The sequence below is a fragment of the Lissotriton vulgaris genome, chromosome 7 (genome assembly GCF_964263255.1).
Source record: "Lissotriton vulgaris chromosome 7, aLisVul1.2, whole genome shotgun sequence".
Taxonomy (NCBI): Eukaryota; Metazoa; Chordata; class Amphibia; order Caudata; family Salamandridae; genus Lissotriton; species Lissotriton vulgaris.
Genome location: NC_141695.1, coordinates 443,952,027 through 443,974,211, shown reverse-complemented (window position 1 = coordinate 443,974,211; position 22,185 = coordinate 443,952,027). Strand labels below are relative to the sequence as shown.

The 22,185-nt window shown below is 47.8% G+C and overlaps 1 protein-coding gene across 1 annotated transcript in view; it reads left to right on the top strand.

The window, feature by feature from the left end:
* Positions 1–22,185, top strand: part of LOC147701819 (uncharacterized) — a 786,161-nt gene that overhangs the window by 528,738 nt on the left and 235,238 nt on the right. The window contains exon 4 of the mRNA XM_086930459.1: positions 10,661–10,975. Coding sequence (XP_086786585.1) covers positions 10,661–10,975 — 315 coding nt within the window. The remainder of the gene's footprint in view (positions 1–10,660; positions 10,976–22,185) is intronic.

Below are 22,185 nucleotides of genomic sequence, written 5' to 3'. Positions count from 1 at the left end.
CCCAGGCCCGAATATGCCCTGGTGATTTGTTTGTTGTGAACAAGGGGGTGCATCTTACCCGAATGGGAAAAACAAAGGTCAGTGAATCCAGCCACATTGGAGTGGACTTAAGGGAGATTCCAAACATGCATGTGTTGTGTCCTCACAGGACCTCTAAGAAAAGTAGTAGAAAGCTTGCCTGAGATGCTTGTGTGTTGGAGGAGCTCTATTATGAAAAAAGCATGTGCCAGGAGGTGCCACTAAAGAGCATCCAAGCTTTGTAGGCATATTGAGCAGGACATTAAGCGAAAGGGGACAGCATGCATTATCCATATTGGAAAGATCAAACTGAAGAAGAGCAAAGTCAGATAGCCTTTTCAAGAGTGGTACATGGGGTCTGACAAAATCATGTGGCCATGTAGGTGGGATACCCAGTAAAGAAAGCAGGATAAATAACTATGAAGAAAAAAGAAGAAATAAATGTAAATGTGGGTGTACTTGTAAAGCGCACTGTGACTCCAAGGAGTATCCTGGCGCTGAAGACCGCTGGGGAACCCGTTCTGGTTTTCCCTGTGAGATGGTCCCTTTCTGGGCATCTCCAAGGTGAGACCAGGCATCCCCGGCGTCTGCGGGGGGGCCGTTGTAGAGATGAGGCAAGCTTAATGCCCAGAGTTGCAGAGTGTGTTCCCTAGTTAGAGTAGGCACCGAGGCAAGAATTATCAAGTCTGTTTGACCCTGGTCCACGACCCTGCCGCGTCGGGAATTGAACCCTGGTCCCGGGTCGTTCTTTGCTTACGAGTCTGCCACCTTTAACCAGTGAGCCACACCACTCCAAATACAACTGAAGCAAAATACAGTAGGTGTTGAAATGGCCATTTTTAGAAGCAAAGATGAAAGCTGAAACTGGGCAAATACTCTCAACTTCAGCTCAACATTAAAAGAAGGGGAGGTACTAGCATTCAAATTAGGCCGAGTCAATCCGACAACTGACACGCAGCATTTGTGTTTATGGTTTTATGACGGTGCAAATACCTTTGGAGGCACTGGCGCCCGAAGTGGCCAATGAGCAGGAAACGTAAGCTGAGCCCCAGTCACTTTAAATGCATCATAAACGGGTCCCTACTGAAATACGCCCGCCCTATGCGAATAACTGCATGTTTTGTTTACAATGTGTACTGGAGTTCAATTAGCATATCGCAAACATAAGGAACATGTTATATATTCAAGGGGTGACTGAGGCTAGAGCTGCTGACTTTGGAGCTGGGAACTAGGTTCAAGTCTTGGCGTCTGCTCAACATCCTGTGATTCTGGTCACATCACTTCATCTCCCTGTGTCTACCAGGAATTAATGTGTCCTCGTTTAACGTAACTGGTGTTCATGTAAAGCGCTCTGAAACCACCCGGCGAGTTAACGCTATATAAAATTGTAAAAAGAAGAAGAAAAAAAAGCACGTAATTAGCACACCTTATTTGTGTGCATACTCAAGTATACGTATGTATGGATGGTAATGTGCCGGATATCTTTCGAGTGATGAATGGATGGATAAATCTTTAGGGTCCCAAACTGACTCCACGTGCCTTTCCTAAAAATGGACGCCATGGGGAATATGGAAAGGAATTAGTGCGTCGTGGTAAAATTACTGACCCTGCAATGCTGGGATCCTAAATCTAATCCCAGCATCGCAACGGACTAGCACATCTTGTAATTCTGCGAAAACCGATTGAGACGCATGAACCTGTATGTATACACAATGCAAATATGTTTAACAGAAGATAGCACTGTGCTATGTGCTGCCTAGTTCTGCCCAAATACATATTCCATGCCTCACTGCCCACTGAACTGTTTTCTGTGGTCTACTTTAAACAGGACCCAAACTCCATGTTGCAGCTGCAGTATAAATTAGTGCCAATATCGGCCACACTCCTCATACCTCCCACAGCAATACTTTGGATAAATAAATAGACAAGACACATTCTTAGTGGAGAAAATTGCTGCAGGTTTATTTGCTTGATAAATATGCCAACATGGTGGGTTATCTTACGAGCGATCCCACGGTAGGCAGCCCCTCACCGCCTGCCCGCATGATGAGCCAAATTACACTGTGGCCTTAGCCAACCGGTGTTTGTCGAATTTGGGGGAGGTGGTAGCCCCTCTCACCGGTGGACCACCAGTCCACCCTCTTACTCACGCCCCCCTGCTAATTGGGCCGGAGCGTTGCAGGCAACCCCCGGTTGCTCAGGTCCACAAACGCCCGTAGGACTAATGGGGCGCCGTCGCTCCTCCAGGATCCAATGCGAGGACCTCCATGGGGATATTAGGCTCAAGCACCCTTACTCTGCTCCTGCCGAGGGTACCGTTCTGAACCTTTCAGCCTCTGGATCACTGTGTATCTCCGCCACAGCACTGGGAGTGGCAACGTCACCCCTGGGCCCCCCACCACAATAGACCTAGTTACCTACACCCTGCTGATTCCATGGCCTCCCCCAGATCAAGTAAGAATATGTCCATTCCCACTTTGGACAGGAGTAGCCCATCTGTATCAAAACACCCTGTGGACTTAGTGTGTAGCAACCCATGCCGGATAAAACCAAAACCCCTTTGGTCGGTGAACTTATGCATTGCGTTGTTCACCCTCCTTCGCGAGGTCTCCATGGCTTCCACTCATTGCCCCCCTACCCAGGAAAATCAGGTCATTGCCTCCCAGGTGTATGGCCAAAGTTGTTGGGAGGGGAGACACCCCCCCTTGTCTATGTTGCAGCCGCTACAGCAAGCTGTTCACTCACATGACTGGGACCCCCACTCACAGGACGCCCGGAAAGCCCTCTCCCCCGACCCTTAGTCCTGGCAACTTGAGGAAATGCTAAGTTGCAAAACCCCCTTTGTTGAGCACTGCACACCGTTCTATACCACATAATCCAGCTTGCACATATTTGCCTAATAACACTGCACCCCACCAAACCTCAGGTGCCTCACAGGGGTGCATCGCACCTGACCCCACAGTAATCTGCTACATTTTGCATGACCAACTAGCGAAACCTGCCAGGCTGACAGTTGGAACTAGAGATGTAGCCCATAAGTCAGCAGTTGCTAGAGGTATACCAGTGTGTCAAAACAGGGCCCCTGATTTTGGCTGGTGGGACCATGGAGAAAATAACACGCACAACGAGCTTGCCCTTTATTGTACACTAGCCTGCAGTTTCCTCGCCACCTGACAGCGATCTATAGCTGCTGAGTCACCCTGCTCCTGACCCAACTCTGGCGTGAGTTGCCCTGTGCCAAACCTCTGTTAGTGTATACCAGGAAGCAGGTAAGTGGGTGGTGAGAACGGGGGGGTAGACTCATCAGGCTCCAAGCCCCATCCGACCAAGGGTTATGACTGGACGAGGTGCAGCCGTACCGGTGCACCCCCCCCCCCTGGTTATGCTGAGGGACGATCCCGTTAACCGGCCTCAGGTTTGCCCCTCCCCTGGATTGTTGATACAACTGTATTGAAACAATGTTGCGAAATGGTCTTGGGGGATTGTCTTTTGTGCCCCCCAAGTCAGTTCCCTGCCTGTTTGACCCTGTTCAAAATCTTGCAGTACTACATGCTAATTGGAATGATAAATGGATAAACCCAACAGGGAGTGATCCTGTGAAATGAGGTAGGGACCACAACCACACCCAGTAGGTGAATCGGTCCAGGATTACTTGGCCATGACCGCTCCCATGCCCTTAGGTATCACCCTAAACAACCTGCAAGTGCCCAGGTGGAAGGCATCCAGCAGGATCTAGCAGTTATATATACCCTTCCTCTCCTAGCTGCATAGCGGCACTCACTGCTGCAGGTGTCTTGTTACAAAACGAATACAACGATACCGGGAAAGGAAGGGTCATAAGGAAATTTTAAAGACCAGCCCAGGTTCACATCCCCAAATACTAACATATGAACACCAGAACGAACCGGGGGTCTAAAGGCCAGTACTATGGCGGGCTAACCTTAACTTCACAAAGGTAAGTTGGTACCCAAGTCACAAAAAAGCCCAAGAAAGAGAACTCACAACAGAAAGATAACACTAAAGTGATAAGTGGTAAGATCCAAGTTCAGGTATCTGGATTGCCATCAACTTATTTGTCGTGATCAGTCTTATCATTTGGTCATCCAACTGGAGAAATGGTTTGTCTCTTGATCATAGAGACGTACTACCATTCCAACTGTAGTAGGCTGGATCACACCCACAGTCACTTTCGAGAAAGCAATGAACAACTGAATAGATGATCATAAGAGAAATGAAGTGCAGTGCAAAACACACAAAAATATGTGGTGAGTTAAAATAGGGTGATGCGGCCGAAAATAGAGAACATTTTATTAAGGTATAGACACATCCCCTAATTAAAAACAGAACAGTGCAAGGGGCAGTTTAAACAAATGACTGCCAAAAAAGGGCCAACATGTTTCAGCCAATCGGGCAGGTAATCCCTAGGCTTTCTTCAGGGCCTCTGCTCTCAAATGTTGCTACTGCCTAACATTTTTTAAAAAAATCCAGTACTTGTATAGCGCACGAATCACCCCCGAAGGGGTATCTCGTCGCAGGGGCCGTTGGGAAGATTAACCGAGCTGTTGCCCAAAGTCGCATGGTGCTGGGCAGACCCCTGCCGCCGGAGCCGGGGATCGAACCGTGATCCCCAGCGTCAGTCCCCCTGGCCGCGGTGCCACACCTCTTCCCACGTGTTGATCCTACCCAGAGAAAATCTAGTTCAAACAAAAAGAGTTAATCAAAATTCCTACAACTAATCATAAATGAAATAAAGAAAAAGAGGTTGGAGTGAATACAACCTCTAGTGTACTAATCCTCCGCATCAAGGAATGCAGATGTCATCCAGCTTGACCGGGGACTGAACCTCACCTCACCTGGACCGTTCCAATACTCAGGATAGTCTCGTGGCAACGATGGAAAGAGCGGGGCCTCTAAGTCCTAAGCACGGTCCAGGTGAGGTGAGGTCCAGTCTCCGGTCAAGCTGGATGCCATCTGCATTCCTTGATGCGGAGGATTAGTACGCTACAGGTTGTATTCACTCCAACCTCTATTGCTTTATTTTATTTATGATTAGTTGTAGGAATTTTGATTAACTCTTTTTGTTTGCACTAGATTTACTCTGGGTTGGATCAGCACTAAGCATGAGCGGAAAATCCGTTCCGCTCGCGAATGTTGTGGATTTTCGGGAAATTCGCAATCCGCGAACGCTGGCGAATTTACCGAAAATCCGCAAATTCGCACGCAGCGGATTTTTTTTTCTTGGTGATACAATTTTGCGGCGTGCGGTGTAAGTTCGCAATTGCGAACATGTAGGGAGCAACAATCTCGCACTCGCGAAATTACAAAAATAGCAATTCTGCACAAGACATCCACTAGCAAGCAGCATAGACCTTCTGAAAATGATGATTTTTATCAGAATAACTCCTCGGGTTGGCATTTGCCTGCACTTTTTTGGATTTGAGGCCTTTTGACTTTCTTTGGATCACTTTTGGATTAGAAATCAACTTTCACAAGTAAGCTTGTTTGGGGCATTACAGTTGCTGTAATGCTGTTCTGCAGAAAAGTGAAAGCATTCAGCAGGTTCAAAAGTTCAAACTCATCATTAGTAACCATTCCCTGTCATGCTTCCTGACTGGGGCCCCTCCAGAGTTCAGTTGCTAGTTGCAACAATTGTATGACCCTGCTCTGACCCTCACAGCAGGCTCATAGAATAGCTACAAGTAGGCCATAAAAGGTCCTGGAAAAAAATTGCACTGCAACAGAAAGCAAATTACAGATAAGGAAGCAGGTGCCAGACTGGAATTTTAAAACAGTGACACATTAATAAATCAACCCCAAATTAATTCATGTCAGTTGAAGCAGGGCTGGTGTGCTTGCTTTTTCCCCCATAATCTACAGTGATGATGAACCAGAGGGTGGCATTGATGTACCAGAGGGTGGCATGGGTGAAACAGAGGGTTGCAGGGGTGAAACAGAGGGTGCTGGGAACCTGTGATGATGAACCAGACGTAGAAACAACATAATCGCGACCGTTGCGAGCCGACATGTAAGTTTGCAATTGCGAACTGGTACAAAACCCTCGCGAACTGCCAGAAATCCTTGCGAATACAAAAAAAAACGCGAGAATTCGAGGATTTTGCGGATTGCGAGTTCGCAAATTCGCAAAATTCGCGAACGCCAGATTCGCAAAATTCACTCATGCTTAATCAGCACGTGTTTATGCAGTAGCAACATTTGAGAGCAGAGGCCCTGAAGAAAGCCTAGGGATTACCTGCCCAATTGGCTGAAACATGTTGGCCCTTTTTTGGCAGTCATTTGTTTAAACTGCCCCTTGCATTGTTCTGTTTTTAATTAGGGTATGTGTCTATACCTTAATAAAATGTTCTCTATTTTGGGCCGCATCACCCTATTTTAACTCATCACAAGTTTTTTTGTGTTATGCACTGCACTTCATTTCTTTTATGATCAACTATTCAGTTGTTCATTGCTTTCTCGAAAGTGAGTGTGGGTGTGATCCAGCCTACTACCGTTAGAATGGTAGTACCTCTCTATGATCAAGAGACACATCATTTCTCTAGTTGGATGTAGATGCAAATCTAGCCGGGAGCAAGAACGCAACAAACTACGGAACAAGAAGAAAACACAGAAGAAAACACGTCGGCATTTGCAATACAGACCCAGAGGTGGGAGAACTGAATCTACCACAATGGATAAAGAAAACTAAGGGTGACGTCCTACAGCCCAAGCACACAGCCCTGATGAAGACCGCATACAGAATACTTACCTTGTCCTAATCCTAAGACGGTCGAAACGCGTTGGTATCTAATAGTGGATTGGAGACATTGATGCTCTCTTGACCTTATTTATATGAGGAACACTGGACAATAGAACAATTTCCCAGCAGAGCATCATTGTATATAGTGATATCCTCCTACACTATCTAGGACCAGAAACATAGCTTTAAACTGAGGGACTAAAAATCTAATCACCCCAGTTAGTGAATCCCTGACTATATAAAGTAGGAGCTATTGAATATTATTATTGCTTCTTGGAATGATCCGATTAAACCAACTAATGAATATGTACATAATGAAATAATTAGCAACATGTACAGTGTATATATGTTTTGTGTATAGTTGAATGTACTGTGAATTTAAATGTATTTTGTCTTTCAATAGCAATATATGATATGTATAAAGGAGAGTTTTGAAATGAATGCAGATACCAATATATAATAAGATATACAAAGAAAAAGTCAAAACGTAAGACAGCACATAGTCAATAAAAGGGACTCATGTGTTAAAAATAATAAGTGTAATTTATGGTGTCAGAGGTATCCTTTGTGTTGAAATAGTGTTATCGATTCCAGCCTCTGAAGTCCTTAATTGAATCAATCCCCCTATATATACCAAACATTAAATGAAATCAGCCGCATTTTTCAGATTATTGATTACATCTTTTCATGCGTGAATTTCCATATACAAATAAATACATATTGTTTACAATGAAAATATATATGTTAATGTTTAATCCTATTAAAATATTTTCATCAGGAATGAGAACTACTTTTTTTATGCAAAAAAGCATTTTATTCTCAGCCTTCAAAAGTAGGGAGCAAAAATATTCCTATTTCTAATCCTTATCTGCATACGAAGTGATGGAGGGGCCTGGTTGCTAAATAAGAGGCACGTACTCAAGATATATATTTCTTTCAATTTTCCTTACAAAGGGCGAGGTGTTTCATGGCCATTCACAAGGTCACCACACCTACACAGATTAGACGAGCGACAATACGGCAATTCCATCCCCTAGTGAGAACAGACATTAACACTATCAAAATGTTCCATGTGAAAAAGTTCCATACGGAACTCTAGCCAGACACCACTTGGGATGAAAAAGCTGCATGTTTATTTTTGCTTTAATTAAGGGGAAAACTGAGCATGGATAAGAAGCGACCGGGAACGCTCAAGCAGATGCGGCCTCTGGTTGTTTTCACCTGTCTGGTTGTGCTAGGAACTACTCACTCCATGCCAGGGAGAGCCCGGAATTGCACACTTCTTAACAGAGATGCCCTGGTGCTGTATACACAGTGCCTGGGAGAAAGAACCCTCCTTGCACTCTGCCACCGAGGTAATGAATACCACAGACTTCACTCTGCACTTGGAGAGCTGAGCAACGGTCACTCCACAGTCCCTGTCAGACACTGCACACTGCAGGGAATAATAAGCGCTGCATACTTCTTGCAGAGAGCAACATAAACTGAACTTATCCATGAGAGCAAGCGCCATGCGGTGCGCACTTCCTTTCTGAGACCACCGGGCCTTGCACACACGCTCCCTGCCAGAGCAGGTCACACTGTCCCCAGAGACCAGCGTTCACTATAGCCTCCCCTCAAGAGAGCACCAGACCTGTTAACTGCTTCCAGACAGCAGCAGCTACTATGCACTCCCTTTCAGGTAATACCAGACACTGCACAGGCATGCAGAGTGCATACGACACTGCACACTCAATTGTAGGGAATATCTGTCGTTCCAAATTGCTTGCAGGGAGCAATTAAAACGAACACTGCCCCATTGAGCACCAGGCAGTGCCTAAATACCAGCACTGCACGTGCCTCCAGAGAGCATCAGGCATGAATAACAGGCGTTGCGTACTGCTTTCAGAGAGCAACAGAAACTGAACCCAGATAGTGCCATGTGGTGCGCACTTCAATCCAGAGACCACTAGGTCCTGTACACTCCCTTCCAGAGAGAACCAGACAGTGCACCCTGCTTCCAGAGACCCCAGCCAGGGCGCTCTGCTCTCTGGCGGCACAAGTTATCTTCCTGTGACAGTCATTGAAAGGGCCAGCCACAGTCACAGGAAGTTAGCAATGAAAGGTCATTCCAGTCAGATAGACCTATTGTATTGTAGAGCATGGTGTCCCTAAAGCGGGCGCCGTGCTTGACATAGTTAAACAAATAAAAAAATGAAACTGAGCGCTGTGTACCTGAAGTGGGCGCCGCGCTCAGCATAGGGACACCACGCTCAGCATGCACATTTTTTATAAAACACACAAAAGGTGAAAGAACACGCGGTGTTCATGAAGCAGTCGCTGCGTTGTTCTAAAAAGTAGTAATATTAAAAAACAAAACGTTTTGAAGACCTCCAGGTGGCGCCAACACATAAAATAAAAACAAATGACGTCTTGTCAATCACACCGAACGGGAGCGTTCCTGGCACAGTCTCTTCTATATCAATAAGCTGTAGCCGTGAGATACGTGCAAATGCACATCTCCTGTCCCCCTTTGGAAGCAAAACCAACAACAATAGAGCTCGCCAAGGCGAGCACCGCATGCGCTGCATCGCTAGGCGAGACCTAAATATCACCATGTGAGGACGGACAGAGGCCTTTGAGGGGGAGGGCTTCACATCGAGAACTGCCTGAGAGGCAGCTTCTGCCCTCTGCCTCCAACATCTCCACCCTTTCAAAAAAATAAAAAGCTTGCGGAGGCTGCAGCTGATGTCCTGGGGTGTTTTAGCACCTCTTAATGGACGTTTACTGCTTAGATCCTTGAAACAAAACTAGCTGAAAACCCACACAGTGCAAGTGTTTCCTGCTGGTCTTGCCTGCCACTGTGTGATATTGGAAATTAGTGACCATGTGAAGGGAGCTGATATTGTGTAACACACAGTGACACAGTGTGAGCCGGGAGGTCTACTCCCTAGAAGGCCTTGTAGAGCGGTTGTAAGCAGGCACACAGTGAAGGACAAATGTTCAGTGAGTCCTTGTTTCTGAGAAGCAGCTTTTCCTTTATGGTCCTCCGCTTACACAGCTGGGAAAAGGAGGAACATCCATAACATTTGAGATAATACCTAGAAATTTGGTCAAGGCAAGGCTTGCACAACTTCTCCAGAATAGCAGCATCCATTGATCACTTGAATTTGGGTATGGTAGGAAGTTAAAACATCTCTATCCCCCACCAATGTGAAAACACACAACCAGTAGCCAACAATCGGAATACTCATGACAGGGAAATACAGAGCTCAGGGAAATACTCAAAACACACTGCTTGTGGCTGGTTCTCAAGACCCAACTTGTCTTTCTACCTCTTGCATTGAAACTGTGGCCATCCAGCAAACAGCAGTATGCATGCCAAGGCACCCCAAGACTCCAAAAGGCTAAGAAATGTGTAAATGTTACGCTGTAACATATAATCTGGCATGTGATACTGCAATAAATTATATTATGGTTTATTTATGTCTTGGTACATTATAGAATATGGTATAGCTCTTCATGGATCATGCAATTTTGCTGTCGTGCTACATTATTTTACTTCATGACACTAATCTGAAACAAAGTTATGTTATGTTATGTTATGTTATTTTATGTTATGTTATGTTATGTTATGTTATGTTATGTTATGTTAAGGAGCATTGTCAATTAAATGAACCCCTAGGCACATTATGCACTTCATGCTGTAATGCACCTGTCAAGTGAGGGTTGTTTTGAATAGATATTATCTGGTGTTGTCTGGTACATTATATTACATACTGGTTATTTGAGCTTAAACAACACACATGACCTTCTCTTGATAGGACCACACTTGGCTGAGCAGCCCAGTCTGGTGGCATTAAACTTGTATCAATCAGCTGTAAAGGAATTTGTTTTGGTTTTTTGCAGATCAAGAACCTATACGTCTGGTCAACGGCCCTAGCCGTTGTGCTGGCAGAGTGGAGATCCTTTACCAGAATCGATGGGGACCCGTGTGCGATGACAACTGGGACACACTGAGGGGAGGAGTTGTGTGCAGACAGCTGGACTGCGGCGTGGTTCTGTCTGCACCAGGCAATGCTGCCTTCGGCTTTGAAACTGATGCTTTCTGGCTGGATGATGTCAACTGCGATGGGACGGAGAGCAAGCTCAGTGACTGCACTGCCAGGCCCTGGGGAAAGCATAACTGTCACAGTATAGAAGCAGCTAGTGCCGTGTGCTCAGGTATGTGCTCTCCTAATGTATGATGAAGCATAAACATAGATGGGGCGGAAGTTAGCAACTTAGGGAGCAAAAGGTTTGTGTGAAATTTGCTGGTGTGTGAATATTGAATTAATTAAAAGCTTGTGCACAGGAAAGTGTGTTACTGCGGAACAGGAAACAGGGATGGAAAATCCTGCAATATGCATGGCCAGTCATCCCATTCAATTGTTTTTTAATGCAGCAAAACCCTACGAGTGCCTTGATTTAATTCAACAGAGGTGACAACAAGCACCATAAATATGTGTAAGAGTATTCATGTATTTTGGCTGCATACACTGAATCTATTATAGCGAGAGATGGTTGGGATTTCTGTAAGTATGTTGTACGTTCTTTCAACATGGCCTAGTTATAAGGACTCTAAGTAGCTAGAAAAGAAGACAGACTAGTACAGTTAGATAAGTTACTTACTCCTATAATTAGAAATGGTTCATTGTCCAAGAAACCTGGCATTGGCTAATGAGGCGGGGTAGCTCAAGATGGGTAAAATTGGCCAGAGCCTGGCTCATCTACGAAGTGCTTCAATTGGTCCTGATCCAATGTTTTCTTCAACTCCTTTTCTGATACCACACACTGTGCGAATAAGCCCACCTTTACACGAAACCATTGTTCACAATCTAGATTTCTCTCCTCATCCTTGTTCAGATTATTACCCTCTACTAATCTGGACAATCTGCAGCTTTATTCTTTATACCAGGAATGTACACCACATCAAATGTTAACTCCTGCAGATTGATCACCCAGCGTCTTATCCTAATGGAGATAGCATCTAAACCTTTCTTTGTGAAATCTCCCTCATTGCTTTGTTTTCAGTCCGTACTTTGAATTGTATGCCCCACACAAAAATCCTAAACTTGGTCAGTGCCCAAAGTACAGCTAACACCTCCTTCTCTCTGACTGAATAATTACAATCTGAACCAAAAACAAATAAAGGAGTAAACCCAGGGGATACAGAATATCAACGAAATGAGGAGGTAAACATGGAAGAAAAGGAAAGAGTTCCTTTTCTAAAAAGACCTCTCACTCACCAACCTAGTTGGTGACATGCTTCATCACTGCGGTCCCACTCGAGTAGACGAATGCTACGTGGGTGTGCTTCAACACCGGTCTACAATGGAGCAGGTTTATTCACAACAGTGGTGTGAGTGAGTGAAAGGTGAGGTTAAACATTTTCTTTATTTAACTCCCTAAAAGTGTAATATGGAGCAATAAGACAATGGTGGGACATGCTAACCCAGCGCTAATTTTGAAGTGGGCAGGGCTGGACTGGGAACCAAAAGCGGCCCTGGCAAAGTGCTCAGCTGGCCCCCCCAGGGGGTTGGGGGTGCGGCCGAGCAGTGAACCAGGGCTGGTTTCGGCCGATTTTGTTACAGGGGCCGATATTGCAGCTATGCTGCAAAAATGGCCCTGTAACAGAACTGGCCCCCAGGGGCCCAAACGGGGCCCCCGCTCTGGCGGCCCACCGGGGAAATGCCAGGTGCTTGCTACGGCCAGTCCTGCCCTGGAGGTGGGGGCCTGTGCGAGCAATACCCGGTTGTTTCACAGCCATAGGATTTCTGGGTCTACAGTGCACATGTCGAACTGGCCGTATCAAACCAGCTGGCCAGCAGGACATGCGCACTGGAGGGGCAGTTGTAATCCTACAATATCAGGATTCAGCCCCTCTCCTGCACTCACACTGTTGCTTATAAGTAAAATGGCATTGACATACCAGGTGTGTTAGGGTGTGTCCGTTATCAAGTACTTATACCATCCACACCGTCAGTGAAAAATCCAATAAAACTAGGTAAACAGTTCCAAGTGGATTAAAAAAGTCTTTATTATTAAGTCACCCAAGCCACAGCCAGGGAAGTAAGCTCTTCAATTTAGCTCCAGCCTAACACATTTTACAGTAAAAATGTTAGACTTGGCATCTTTTGGCGTGTTTCCCCCAAGTTTTTGCTTTCTGCCCTCCTGGTTTTGACTCTGTTTTTGCTGGTATAACGTTTCTGCGCGCTTTTTGCACTGCTGAACAGTGGTAAAGCTCTGGTGCTCCTGTGGTAAATTGTGTTATGATTGGATGTGTGACTTACTTGTCAGTCCCCAGTAAAGGGCATTGCAGGTGCCGGAGTTTGTGAATCAACCGCTTCTCGGGGGCTTGCAGCACGGATTGTGCCACCCACGTACGTAGCCCGAAAAAGGTATAAGTGAATGAAGTTTGGCATGCCTGAACTCAGCATCTAAAGATGCAGGGCTTCATTTATGAGAAATGACGCATCGCTGCGCGAAAGCAGCGATGCGTCACTTCTCAGTGCGCACTCCTTGCGACATACCTGATGCGTCATATTTAATGTATGACGCATCATATTCTAAGCAATTACAGCTATGTCAATATTTCTGATGTATCTGTAAGCGCAAAAGTGAGGCATAGCTGGAGTGTGTCACAAAAGTGACGCAACTCCAGCAATGCGTCCTTTCACATGGGGCTCGCCCCATGTGAAAGGGCCTGCGTCAGTCTTACGCCTGCTGTGAGGCAGGCGCAAGATTTTGACGCAGCGGCGTCCTAGAAGTAAAGCAGTGAAATCTCATAGATTTCACAGCGTCACTTCTACAAGGCTTTTTGCGGGGGAACGCCCCCCCTGCATGCATTATACCAGACGCAGGTATAATGTAGTGCAGGGGTTTACAAAGGGACGCATCTGCTTAGACGCGTCACTTTGTAAATAGTGCGCAACAGGAGGCATGTTTTACGCCACTGATGCGTTAAAAAAAGGTACGCATCGGAAGCGCAAAACTTATGCAAGGCCTCATAAATGAGGCCCGCAGCCTTTAGCGAGGGTGCCCTTTTCATTCTGAGTTCATAGAGGCCACTTTTAGAAAGTGGGTACTATTTTGCTCTGCCATCCTGTGTGCCTCTGCTGGAATGTGGATTGCCTGTCTGGTTTTTGGATGACAGATGGCTAGGAAGCAGGGTGGCTCCCTGTTAGAAATGGGATTTCTGGTTGGCTAAAGCTTGCGCCAAAGCCAGGCAGACCCCACCACTCTAGTCAGGGAAAGAGTAAACACACTGTAAATAACCCCTGCTCACCCCCCTGGTAGCTTGGTAAGCGCAGACAGGCTTATCCCCAAGGCAATGTGTAAAGTATTTGTACCAACACTCACAGTGACATCATGAAACACCACAAACGGACACTACACAAGTTATTTAAAAAAATAAAGTTATCTTTATATAGATTAGGAAGATCAAAAACGACATAAATATCACATACACAATTATTCCTTTCCTTAGAGATGTTCTTTTGTTGAGAAAGTTCTTTTTATCAATGCTCTCTCTATAAAACGTATTGAAGATAGTCAAAATACTGGTAGGCTCAGACCGGCTGTGAGCCCTTCTTTCTAGCATGTGGGTACTCCCAAAATGGTGCCTGCATTGATGACCGCCCTGCTGTACTTGTAGCACGGAATGCACTACCTGGGCGTGCTTGCTTTCACGTTTGGGAAATCACCCCCTTACTAAAGTGCGAGCGCGCGCCAGTCACCAATAGGCCACTGCCTTCAACTATTGCCCACATAGTATTTTCAAAATGCCCTTGTTGCCCTTTAAATACCAAAGGACGACGTTATCTTCACTGCCCCCGCTGCACCTTAATTCACATGGGACACCGTTCTTTTAAATGCCCCAGCTGCAGCTGCACTTGGGATCCAAAAGGGCGCCATTCTCTTAAACGCCCCTGCTGCACTTGAAATCAAACTAGGCTTTCAAAAGCGCAAGTGCGCGCTAGTCCCCGCCAAGGATGCGATCTGTGAATATTGCCCTCGCTTTGCTCTGTTTAGAGACGGATGCACTCTGCTCCCGTGTTACACCAACAGTCCCAGGCGGCCCACGCTGGTTCCCCCACCTGCTCCTGACCTCGCACTGAAAATGGCGCGGCCGGGAGCGTGTTACCTCAGGCTTCTCTCACGGTGATGGTGCTCCTCAGGAGATCCTCAGCGGGAGCCCTTCTTGTCCAGAGGTGGTGCACTGGTTGGGACGGGTCTTCCTTCCGGCGGCCTTCTGGCTCCTCACAGCGATGACGTCGACCCAGGCGTTCTCGTCACGAGGCAACCCTCCGGCTTCACTCTATGGTGATGCAGCCCTTCTTAGATCACGGACCCGGCCTCGGGCAGGCTGCTCGAGTAGCTGCGGTGATTTCTCTGGGCCCAGGCCGGCAGCAGTGAAATCAGTGCACATACAGCAATCGGGGACAAAGCAGACACCCCGCAGATCTTCAGCGGCGCGCTAGTCTGCCCAGAGCGCGAGAGACACGATCCTGGGGCAGGTCACCCTTGAGGCAGAGCAGACCTCACGACAGGCCCCAGCTGTGTGCCGATGAGCAAACTGAATCCAAAAGTGGGGAGAGCTGCATTCACACTCCGCACCCTGATGCACTGCATTTTTAATCTGAGGATACTAGATCCACCGTTCGTTTATCCATTTGTCTTCGTACATATTTATCCATATTTCAACCATTGTCTTTGTTATGTTGTATTCAATATATCCGTCTGTTCCACATTTTCACCAAATTACGTTTTTGAAACTTAACGTATTAACATGTGCCCATCCAAGCTTCCTTGTAAATACGATCCATACACAAAAAGTAGTTCTCATCAGCGTTCTTTTATTCATGACCCAATGCATTTCGAGCAATTACTTGCTCTTCGTCAGTGGTAACTGCTTTCATTTTCTCCTAACCACAGACCCGGGTTCCTGTGGTTAAGAGAAAATGAAAGCAGTTACTCCAATCTTCCCTCCAGGTCAGGCTGATCCTGAACCTGGCCTCCAAACCCAGGGACCAAACCCTGCAGTTGAACACTTTCCTGCCACACCAGGACTTCTGGGGACTCACACAGTATCCCCCAAGGGTAACACATGACTCGTGTTGTGTGACAAGTTCAAGTTCAAGTTTAACATTTGTATAGCGCACTACTCACCCAGGGGGTCTCAAGGCGCTTGAGGGGGAGGGGGGGTAGTTTACTTATCGAATATCCAAGTTTTAAGTTGCTTTCTGAAGGAGAGGTGGTTCTGTGTAAGGCGGAGGTGGGTGGGGAGAGAGTTCCAGGTTTTGGCCGCTAAGTAGGAGAAGGATCTTCCCTCCATGGTGGATCTATGGATGCGCGGAATTGCGGCGAGGGCTTGATTGGACGATCGTAGTTGGCGGGTGGGGGTGTAAAAGGACAGGCGCGTGTTGAGGCATTCAGGACCTAGGTCGTAGAGGGCTTTGTGTGCGTGGGTGAGGAGACGGAACGTTATTCTCTTGTTGACGGGGAGCCAGTGGAGGTCTTTCAGGTGACCGGAAATGTGAGCTTGGCGGGGGAGGTCTAGTATGAGTCTAGCTGAGGCGTTTTGGATGCGTTGGAGTTTTTTCTGTAGTTTGGCTGTGGTTCCGGCGTAGATGGTGTTTCCGTAATCCAGTCAGCTTGTGACCAGTGCGTGGGTGACCGTTTTTCTTGTTTCGGCGGGGATCCAACGGAAGATTTTTTTGAGCATGCGTAGGATGTTGAAGCATGATGAAGAGACGGCGTTGACTTGTCTGGTCATCGAGAGGGAGGAGTCTAGGATGAAGCCTAGGTTGCGCGCGTGGTCCGTAGGTATGGGTGCGGTTCCCAGGGCCGGTGGCCACCATGAGTCGTCCCAAGGAGAGGGGGATGAGCCTAAGATGAGGACTTCCGTTTTGTCCGAGTTCAGTTTTAAACGGCTGTTCTTCATCCACTCGGCTACATCTTTCATTCCTTCGTGTAGGTTGGTTTTGGCGGTGTTTGGGTCTTTGGTGAGGGAGAGGACCAGCTGGGTGTCGTCTGCGTAGGAGATGATGTTGAGGTTGTGCTGGCGCGCGATGGGTGCGAGGGGACTCATGTATACGTTGAAGAGGGTGGGACTGAGAGATGATCCTTGTGATACGCCGCAGATGACTTCGGTGGCCTCTGATCTAAAAGGTGGGAGGCGGACTCTCTGGGTTCTTCCGGCGAGGAACGAGATGATCCAGTCCAATCCTTTTCCTTGTATTCCGACATTGCTGAGGCGTTGTATGAGGGTGTTATGGCAGACAGTGTCGAAGGCTGCGGAGAGGTCAAGTAGGATGAGGGCAACTGTTTCTCCATTATCCAGTAGTGTTCGAATGTTGTCTATTGCTGCGATGAGGGCGGTCTCGGTGCTGTGTTTGCCTCGGAAGCCGGACTGAGATGGGTCGAGGGAGCCGTTGGCGGCGAGCTGACTGTTGACGGCTTTCTCAATGACTTTGGCAGGGAATGGGAGGAGCGAGATGGGGCGGTAGTTCTTAAGTTCAGTGGGGTCTGCTGTGGGTTTCTTCAGGAGGGCGCTGAGTTCGGCATGTTTCCAGCTTTCTGGGAAGGTGGCGGAGTTGAGGGAGCAGTTGATGACGTCTCGGAGATGGGGAGCGATGATGGAGTCTGCTTTGTTGAAAATGTGGTGTGGGTATGGGTCGGTTGGCGATCCTGAGTGGATGGAGTTCATCAGGCGGATGGTGTCTTCCGTGGTGATTGGGTTCCAGGCGCAGAGGTTGTTAGAGGGGGGTTTTGGTTCGCAGGTGGGTGGAGTGGATTGGTCTTGGGACTGGTTTTCAAAGCTGTTATGTATGTCGGCGATTTTGTTGTGGAAGGATGAGGCTAGGGAGTTGCATAGGTCTTGGGAGGGAGTGATATCGTTGGTGCCGGCGGTGGGATTGGTAAATTCTTTGACGATGTTGAATAGTTCCTTGCTGTTGTGGACGTTGTTGTCAAGTCGATCCTTGAATGCTGCTTTCTTGGTGGATCGGATCAGTTGATGGTGTTTGCGTGTGGCGTTCTTGAAGGTGGTCAGGTTTTCAGTGGTTGGGGTTTCACCAGGCTTTCTCGAGGGTGCGACAGAACTTCTTGGATTTCTTAAGGTCATCGTTGAACCAGGGGGCTTTTTTGCTACCTTGCATGTTTTGATGGTTTTTCAGGGGTGCTACTTTGTTGGCGCTGTGGGTGATCCAATGTGTGAGGTTGGTGGCTGCTTGGTTTGGGTCCGATGACTTGGCGGGAGGGTTTTGGTGTAGCGATGTGAAGAGCTGGTCGGTGGTAATTTTGTTCCAGTTTCTTCGGGGAATTGGTTGTGGGAGGTTGTGGGTCGAGGTTTTTTTTGTAGTTGAAGTGAACGCAGCTGTTATCCGTCCAATGGAGAGCTGTGGTGTGGTTGAAGTAGATGTGCTTGTTGGAGGTGAAGGTTGGGTCGAGCGTGTGCCCGGCATAGTGGGTGGGGGTATTAACAAGTTGTTCGAGACCGAGGTTGGCCAGGTTGTCCAGAAGGGTGGTGGTGTTGCGGTCGTTTTTCTTTTCCAGGTGGAAGTTGAGGTCTCCCAGTAGAATGTAGTCTTCGGAGGGGAGGGCGTGTGGGCTGATGAAGTCAGTGATGTCTTCGCTGAATTGTGTGCGGGGTCCAGGTGGCCTGTAGATGAGGGTGCCTCTGAGTGTGGTCTTGGGGTCGGTGTGGATCTGGAAGTGAAGGTGTTCGGCGGTAGTGAGGTCATTATCTGAAGTGGTCGTGATGTGGATGGTGTTCTTATGGACGATGGCGATGCCTCCTCCTGTTTGGTTGGTGCGGTCCTTTTGGATATTCTTGTAGCCGTCCGGGATGGCTATGGCGATGTCGGGCGCTGATGAGGCGTTCATCCAGGTTTCTGTAAGGAAGGCGGCATCCAGCGATGTAGTGTCGAGTAGGTTCCAGAGTTCAATGGCGTGTCTGTGGACCGAGCGGGTGTTGAGCAGGATACATTTCAGGTGGTTAGTGTTGGAGCTTTGTTTGGAGTTAGTGGATTTGGTGTGGGTCCTGATGCAGTCGAACTTGCAGGAGAGGTAGGTGAAGGGTCCATGGCTGTGTCCTGGGGCGGCTGCGTAGCAGTTTGGGAGTCGGGCAGGGTTAAGAGATGAGAGGGTAGCGGAGTCGTAACTAATTATGCGGGTGGAGAGGGGTTTGCGGGGGCCAGGGAGTCTGGTGCTGGGCGCGGTCCAGGCGCAGACGGGCGTAGACGGGCTTACCTTTGGCGCACCTTCGGCGCGCATGGGGCGCGTCCGCTGCGCGTGAACGCTGCGCGCAAATGCATGTGTCATAAGTGGATAGTGGAGGGGGTGGGGCGAGGGAGGAGCAGCTGGGAGGCGGGAGCGGGGTGTAGAGGCTGGAGGCTGGCTACGAGGCACAACAAACAAAATGGCAGCGAAAGTAAAACTAAAACAGGACGAGATTGGGGCACCGAGATAAACGACGCTATGGGCAGTGGCACCGGCACAATCAAGAAATAATTCTAAATTTAAAAGTCTAGCAATGCGAGCGCTAAGTTGCACAAAATAAAAGCGAGCAAAGGACACACTAATTAATTATCAATAGCGAGCAATAGCAATCTAATAGTGAGCAATAGCGCTACAATACCCAGGCACCAAAATTCTTCACAGGCAAGCAGTGTGAGCCAAGCGCTGCAAAATTCAGGCAGGGAGCGTGGGGAGTGACCAACCCCTGTCCATCTGTGCGTGAAGATCCCCCAGGACAGAAGTGGTTTCACCATGGTCACTCCTGGGAGGCTCCGCCCTACTGGCTGTTCCCTGACCCACTGATTCTTCCACTGGGGGACGCATCCCCTTCTCACCCCTTAATCTAGACTTCTGCACCCTCCCAACTGGAGTGGTGCCACCAGACACCAGAACCCCTGGAGCTACGTTTACAGACGCTCTGGGTTCTCCTGACACTAGGAGATCCCCCTCAAATGGTCTACCAGTACAGCCTAGGCCCCCATCCTGGTGTTCCATTAGGGAACCCTCCAGGCCCTGAGACCTTGGGTCACACAGTCCCACATTCACTGAGATAGGACGTGAGCCCCTATACCCTCCCACTACACCGGGACCTAGCTGGGCTACTGTGAACCTCTTCCACCACACAGGTCTGGAAGATATCTGAGCCACTCCATTTAGGATTACTCCCAAATGCCTCTTCAGCCCCTCTGGAATCAACCAAGAGGTCTGCCTCCAAAGCAAGCTCCCTGGAATCAGAGAACTCACACTCCACCGGGTGTTGGCAAAGCTCTGGAAAACAGGAACTTAAAATATGCTCTCCAACAAATTAATCACACAGCCCCCCCCCCCTCCAGTTGTTAGCCAAGCCACCCTTTGCCTCCCCCTCCAGTGCCTCAAACAAGTACCCCAAACCACTCTCCTGAGATTGGCAAGACAGTGTCTGACTGTCTCTGTCACTCAACCCACACTTTTCTGGACGGTCTCCACATTCACACACCAGGACTTCTACCATGGGGGAACCCCTCTCCCTGTGTCTCTCATCTAGTCAGTAGAGAGTCCCTCCCAATTCTGGGAATATGATCCCCTGTGTCAGTTCCCAAATCTTCTTCAAGAACACTGCACACCACTGGAGCTACCTCATAAACCTGCACCCCCTGGTGTATGCCAACCCCCTCCCTCAAGTCAGGTGCTCCCCATGTCTGGGTGTTTGTACTGCTCCCTCAGCAGTAGATAACTCAAACTTGCTGCCACCATCTGAGCTGGACTCCACTTCCAACTCAGCAAAGCTCACTTCCTGAGCTACACACATTTCTTCTTGCGGGGCTGAGACCCTCATGGCCTCAAGCCTCTCTAGCTCCAAATCAAGTTCCCCCATTCTTAACTCATATGCCAAGGTCAAATCTTCCAAAGCATAAATCTTCTTGCTTTTCTCAAGCAATCTTTTCTTCCATTTCAGCCTTTTAGATCTCCATTTCCAGTAGTTTCATCTCTAGTCTCATGACTTCTAACTCATGATCTCTAACCCTTTGGCTTTCCTCCAACTCCTCTGCGGAAAGACTGCTAGCGGAATGGTTGCTGTCATCCCTGGAGGCTGCTCTGGACACAGACAGATCTGTGACCTGAAACCATCCCCTTGTGCATCCTCATCCACCTCTGCATCCTCTGCCTCTCCAGCCTCTTTGGCCTCCCACCAAAGCTTAAGGCCTCCTGGAGCTCCTCCTTCCTGGAGCTGCTCTTCAGGGGATATCCAAAGTTCTTGCAGAACAGCTTGAGGTGACCTACTTTGTAAATACTAAACATTTTGATATCAAACTCCAGTCCTGCAACACCACTTGCTGGTTCACCCTTCTGAGACATGATGCACGGATGACTTTCAGGTTTACTCAAAAATAGAATCAAAAAAGACAAACACAGTATGTGGTTGCCTAGTGGTCTCCACTAATCCAATGATGTACACCAATCACTGTTGGTCAAGTATAAACACAAGTTCAAATCCTCACCGCTGACCACCAATGTTAGAAATGGGATTTCTGGTTGGCTAAGGCTTGCGCCAAAGCCAGGCAAAAACAACCACTCTAGTCAGGGCAAGGGGGAAAACACAGTGTAGATAACCTCTGCTCACCCCCTTGGTAGCTTGGCACGAGCAGACAGGCTTATACCCAAGGAAATGTGTAAAGTATTTGTACCAACCCTCACAGTGGCATCATGCAACACCACAAAAGGATACTAAACAAGGTATTTATAAAAATAAAGATATCTCTATATAGATTAGGCAGATCAATAACGACATAAAAATCACATACACAATTAATCCTTTCCTTAGACATGTCCTTTTGTAGCAATGTTCTCTCTATAAAACGTATTGAAAATAGTCAAAATACTGGTAGGCTCAGACCGGCTGTGAGCCCTTCTTTCTAGTTTGTATGAACTCCAAAAATGGTGCCTGTATTGATGAACACCCTGCTGTGCTCGCTTTCACCTTTGTGAAATCACCCCCTTACCAAAGCTCGAGCGCGTGCCAGTCACCAACAGGCCACTGCTTTCAACTATTGCCCACACTTTATTTTCAAAATGCCCTCCTTGCACTTTAAATACCAAAGGGCGACGTTTTCTTCACTGCTCCTACTGCACCTTAGTTCACATGGGGCTCTGTTCTTTTAAATGCCTCCGCTGCAGCTGCACTTTGGATCCAAAAGGGTGTCGGTCTCTTAAACGCCTCTCTGCACTTGAAATCAAACTGGGCTTTCAAAAGCGCAAGCACGCACTAGTCCCCGCTAAGAATGCAATCTTTGAATATTGCCCTCTCTTTGCTCTGTTGAGAGACGGATGCACTCTGCTACAGTGTTACACCAACGGTCCCTGGCAGCCCCCGCTGGTTCCCCCACATGCTCCTG